The 6,000-nt window shown below is 43.6% G+C and overlaps 1 protein-coding gene across 6 annotated transcripts in view; it reads right to left on the bottom strand.

Moving 5' to 3' along the window:
• Nucleotides 1–348: 348 nt before the first annotated feature.
• LOC121725855 (homeobox protein homothorax) overlaps nucleotides 349–6,000 on the bottom strand; it is a 252,442-nt gene continuing 246,790 nt past the window's right edge. For 3 of the 6 annotated variants that reach the window (XM_042112982.1, XM_042112985.1, XM_042112984.1), the window contains 2 exons: nucleotides 3,570–3,747; nucleotides 349–3,018 (listed from right to left, as the gene is read on the bottom strand). In XM_042112982.1, the coding sequence (XP_041968916.1) occupies nucleotides 3,581–3,747 (167 nt within the window). In that variant the 3' untranslated portion in view covers nucleotides 349–3,018; nucleotides 3,570–3,580. Of the gene's footprint in view, nucleotides 3,019–3,565; nucleotides 3,748–6,000 lie in introns of all 6 variants that reach the window. The other 3 variants (XM_042112987.1, XM_042112988.1, XM_042112983.1) reach the window with 2 other exon arrangements.

Genomic DNA, 6,000 nt, shown 5'->3' with positions numbered 1-6,000 from the left:
GTTGGGATTTTTTTTTATTTTTTTTTTATGAAATAAGGGGGCAAACGAGCAAACGGGTCACCTGATGGAAAGCAACACCCGTCGCCCATGGACACTCGCAGCATCAGAAGAGCTGCAAGTGCGTTGCCGGCCTTTTTTAAGAGGGAATAGGGTAATAGGAGAGGGAAGGGAAGGGAATAGGGGAGGACAGGGAAGGGAGTAGGGTAGGGGATTGGGCCTCCGGTAAACTCACTCACTCGGCGAAACACAGCGCAAGCGCTGTTTCACGCCGGTTTTCTGTGAGAACGTGGTATTTGGTATGGCTCTCCCACGTATAGCTCCACGTAGAAATGAAACAAAATATTTTTTTTTCAGTATTTTTTTAATATTTTTTACACAATTCGTAGCATTCATAATGCCGACCGTAGTCCTCGTCCCGTCGGCCGGACTATGTCGTCATCAAAACAATAGAAACGGCCGCGGCCGGGACATAACAGCTATATGTACAGACTCCTAGCTCATATAATACATATACATACGAAGAAAAAAACCGCAGGGGCCCGTCCGCACAGCGGTTTCTCAACGCGCGGTTTCGTTGTAATAACGCTGGTCTTAATCGCAATTTTTTTAATCAACCGCGTGATTTTAGTGCGGTATTGTCCGTACTATTTTATATCCCTTACTAATAAAGATATTTTCGCAGCGTAAAACAATTCAAGTTGTGTTGTCCATGTCATGCGATCTTTTGATTTGTCAAAGACAACAAGACCGTATACAGATATACGCCGCGTTTCTTTATTAATAAGAGTTTAAAATATATGATTGCGATTTAACAACGCATTGAAAAGCCGCAGTGCGGACAACCAATCTAGACTACCGAAGGTGTAATATACAGAAACAATAAGAACCAAACCCGGCACCGAACGGTCTATACAACGCGTTATTTACAAAAGTTAGAAGCGACTGCGATTAAGTTGTGGAAAATTTCAATACACAGTTTCAACATCAACGAAATTCTAATTTAATAGAGACCTCGACGTCACTTACTGTTTAATAAGAATCGATATTTTAATGCAAAATTAATGCATCTTCGTGTCCCATTCGATCCAGTCTGTTTTCTTTCAAACAACAAACTGGTATTCTCATTAAATGTAAAACCAACGAATACAACGTTTGTTTGACAATTATGTTTTTTGTTGCTGAAAGGCTGAATCGTACAAGGAATTAAGCTACAATAATGTTGCATAAACTAGTAGAAGCCGAAAATAGACTTTCATTTTGGTTAAGTCCAAATACTGAGCTTATTATTAGTTACTTGACAAATCACCGGTTTCATAGTTTAACAGGCAGCGACGCCGAGGCCTCCATTTACAATATCTTTGAGCATCGGATGAAGTAAAACGCTTTGATTCTTAAGATGTAATTATTGAGCGAAATATTACATAACTATTACAAATCTGGTGTAGTAAAAATAATACATATTTTGTGAATTTCGCTGCAGTAGAAAACCTAGGGGGGGTGCGACCGCGGCCTTAACGTCTCTCGGGTGACTCCGCGCTCCCTCGCCGAGGACTACGGCGGTCGCCGAGGGACACGATGGAGGCGGTCGCACCGGCCGGGGCGCGACACGTGTGTCGTACGTCCGCAGGTGAAGTACATACTAAAACACAACTCGATCCGTCTAGTAATCTCTGGGAAATTCGTGTCCTACGCTATGGAGCTTATATTCGGGTTTCCGAAATCTTTATACATTATATTTTTATATTATTTCAATATCTATAATTAATTTGAAACGATCACATCGACCTGTGTCCGCTACGTAAAGCTCGGCCGGCCCGGCGAGCTCCGCTCGTATACTTGATAAGGCTGGTAATGTGCATTACCTCACGACTCACACTCGGTTCGGTCGCGGGCGGTCGCGGGCGGTCGCGGCGACCGGCGACCGTACGCAATATACAGGTAACAAAATAGTGAACGCGGACCCGCACCGCGCCGTAGCGCCTGCGCGGGCGACGACGCGCCGAATCCGATCGGTCGTTTCCTACTCGGATTCCATTTTCAAAATTTAATCAGATAGGGCGCGCGCTTTTTTAATACTCATTTATTCCGTCTTTGAAGACGTAGCTTCGATCGTCGAGGGCGATCGCATCGGTATACACGTAAATAGATTTAAAAATCTCATCGCAACAGTGTAAAATATGGTTTTATACTCGTATACATCGGTTACAAATTGTGCTACACGATTGAACACCAAGGCGAGGTGACGCTATACATAAATATAATATATACTATATATAATATAATTCGAAGATATGTCCTTTGTCTGTAAAGAAAATAGCGATCGGGTCGATTTAACGTTACTGTGAAATTGACATTCGAATTGTTTCGTCGTAAAACTGTTTGGTAACAGAAGCGAGACGTTCGAAAGGCGTTCAAAATAAACGAAAACGGTTGTTCCCAACGATTAAGGTAGGCACCGACGGCCGGGGCGACGCTGCGACTGCGGCACCGCAGCGGCCTACGGCGCCCCGGCCGCCGGCCCGTCGAAAGAGGCTAATTACAAACCTACTACGTACGCAACTCCTTTACAAAAAAGTCCCATTTCTATTACCGCCGTCTCGTGCTCCGTCGAGTGATAGTTACAACTTACAACTAATCAATTATTTATTTATATTTACGTAGTAACAATACACAATTAGCTATAAATATTTATACGATAACTATCAAACCTTTTATTGTTACGTTCATCTCCGCTATAGTACCGAGTGATAATATTGTTCTCACGTCGCGCTCGCGTACGTTCGTATAATACAGCGTCCAATCGTCACTTCGTAAATTTACATTAACATTAGAGTTGACTTTAAATCTTAATTTAGGAGATCGTATACTGTTTCAAATATTACAAAATGATTGTTTTTATGTACATGTTAGCATCGTTCTCCTGTGCGGGCGCCTCGCGCCGCGGCGGCTTCGGCGGCGGTGGGCGGCGACCCTGACGCGTCGGCCTCAGCGAGCTGGGCCGAACGATGGTTACCCACTCTGGAAATAAATAAAAAACACATTAGATCGAAACATACAAATTAGGTGGAAATGAGAATAAGGGCTACAAAATTGGATTAACAAAAAAAATTACAACCGATAAAGACTTTTTAAAAAACACCTACTAGTCACATTTACCATAAGTAATTAAATAGCACAAGTGTCTTTATCTTCAACTCTTAGGATTTGTAAACAATCATATTTCTAAGAAATTATTTAAATCATTATTTCCTACGACAAACAAATATTAACATAACCATAGTTTTTTTAATTAAAGAAGGCAGGTCTCTGTAGCCCTGACGTCACTGCGACCCATGAGGATCTATTGTGACTCCTTCGCACTAGAGTATCATCCCCAACCCTATACTGCTCATAAATTGAACTATATGGTTGGGGTTGGTGCCACGAATTTCCTCTGTGGATGAGTATTCGTGGCGACCAAGGTGCCTGTTCCTGCTCTGTAGTAGAGCAGGACAGTCGAGGAGAAGGTGAATAGATATAATGTTATAGGTATAACCGTAGTACTGCTAGAGGTAAAATCAAAGACTCACATGTACAAGGATTAAAGATGGTGTCCGTAGTACTCCGCGGGGTAGTAGCCCTGGTGGAAGGCGGGGTCGGTGGGCGGCCTGTGCATCATCTGCTGGCCGTCCATCATGTATCCCATCGTGGCCTCGGGGCTGTACGCGCCGCTCGGGCCGGCGTGCGGGAACACTGCCGGGTAGAACACTGAGCGGTTAATTAGGCCTGGCGTTGACGCCGGGGTGAGGCGATACGACTGCGCAGTTTGGCCGCAGGCCGCAGCGCACAATTACATAAATATATATTGTTGTGAACTGTGCAGTTCTATCGTTGTGTGTAGGATTAGGAAAGCTACAAGGGTGCTGAATGTATAGGACCATAACTCTCAAAGAAACTATTGGGTAATATAATGTAAAGTGAGTATGTAGAGTAGACAGTTTAGAGTGCAGATGTAAACACTTAGGGTGGGTTGCACCAACTTACTTTAACTATAACTTTCGCTTTAAGCATAACAAAATGTCAAATGAACTGTCAAATCCCTAGTAAAAGTCCATAATGGACGCCATATTCGACGATAACCTTAACCTTAACTATAACTACGCCTCTGGTGCAACCCACCCTTACAATAGAGTAACATTTGATGCTGATCTAGTGTTGCCTACTTGTTGTTGGAGCTATGAAAAGACCATAGAAATGTGAAAACAATACTTTTCTTGTAACAGTAACAGTAAAAGCATCGAGTATCTGAAGTACCATGTTGTAAAAAATGTGTATCGTGTCACGTGATCAGATATTGCCATAATTCACAATACGATAACCCTTCTATACCACCGTAGGAATCGAAGCTACATCGCGTCTGGTGTCACAAAATAACAGCAAAACGACAAAAGGTCAAGTCGACTCCGTGCGGTCAACGGTCACACATGAATATGGAGAGAGATTAGAATTATGACAAGAAAAAATACGCACCAACACAATTTATAATCTGTCACGGCCGAGCGCCGCTCACTTTATTTATAATAAATAATTAAATGTAATTCTAAACTATTGTAATGTGTGTTGCATGATGCGTGCGCGTTTTTTGTCTCCGTGTGTTCACGATAGACTTGACTAATTTGAAAAACTGTTCTCGGAACGAACGCACTCGTTGTTCCAGCACGCTCCTAGCAACAGTATCGTTACTCATGCCGCATACAATATACATGTATACGAACTTCCAAACAAACACGCGAGCGGAAGACGCCATTAATGTTAACAAGACTTATTCAGAAGTTTCGACGGCGACGGAAAAAAATAATGTCGATTGTCGATATAGGAGTTCGCTCAATTTTGCCACAAAACTGTTATGCCTTCCGGCGATATATGGCGGGATTATCAATCGTAAACTAATGGTGTTCGGCCATTATTGACGGCGATTTCCGCCTTCCTCCGCCTTTATGGTGGCACGCGCCATTGCACACGCCCGGCAAACACCGCGCCGCCGCACTACTGCCCGAAATGCTTTTTACCAATTGCTTTTTTAAGTTCTGCAGTTCGGTCAAAATTAGGACTCTACTACGGAACTATAAACTAGTGTCTGTAATGGAAAGTAAAAAATGACTTGCAGATTAGTGATTAAATCTACTAATTCTGCCATGTATTACCTTGGTAGCACCTGCTAGCACCAACAAGGATACACTTAGACAGTAAGACGTCTCCTCTTGCATGTACTCAGTCAACATTGTTCCGCCGGCGTTCCGTGCCCGGGTGCGATAACAATACAATATTTCTAATGCACTTTGAATATTTCCAGTGGCATCCTCCGCACGCGATCGTTCGTTTCTCGAGCTGATTAATTTAAAAAATTATCGTTACGTTCCGTCGACTCGCTCGCTCGTTCCGGATTCATTTCATATAAATATTTATCGCGGGTGGGAAACGTTTTAAGTTTTAACGGCTAGAAGATTAATTCAGCGAGGCCTGCGAACTGTTAAAAAGTGCACGTCTGCACAACAGTTGCTAGTCGGCAGGCGCGGTCGCAGCCTGAAGTTTTGGAGGGGGTCACTCACTAGTCACTACACTTTTATTATTTGGCAAGATTTTGAGATATTTCAATTTCACCTTAGATTTTGGGGGGTCATGTCCCCCCCCCCCCTTCGACCGCGCCTGATAGTCGGTCTGTCGCCGCGCCGCACGGAGTAGTTCTCGGCGTGATGTACGGCGGCGTTGATTACCGCTCCCTAAATCATAGTTTCCCGGTAGCTCGGCCCTCTTGTTCTCGGGACCTGTTATTATTTCCTGTTCCCCGGTCCCGGAGCACGGGAAGTACGGCTCACTAATCTCAGAAATATTCCTTCTTTTTGCACTATCAGGAGTTCAGGAGTTTCCCTGTTTGTGCGCCGTGAGTAATGCGATTAACGGTGAAGTGGCCCCGCTTCTCGTAAACACGGCTCGCCTAATATTTTCCATAGGTATTTTATT

Source organism: Aricia agestis, chromosome 4 (assembly GCF_905147365.1).
Source record: "Aricia agestis chromosome 4, ilAriAges1.1, whole genome shotgun sequence".
Lineage (NCBI taxonomy): Eukaryota > Metazoa > Arthropoda > Insecta > Lepidoptera > Lycaenidae > Aricia > Aricia agestis.
Note: the sequence above shows the minus strand (reverse complement) of the source record. Positions and strands in the feature narration are given on the sequence as shown.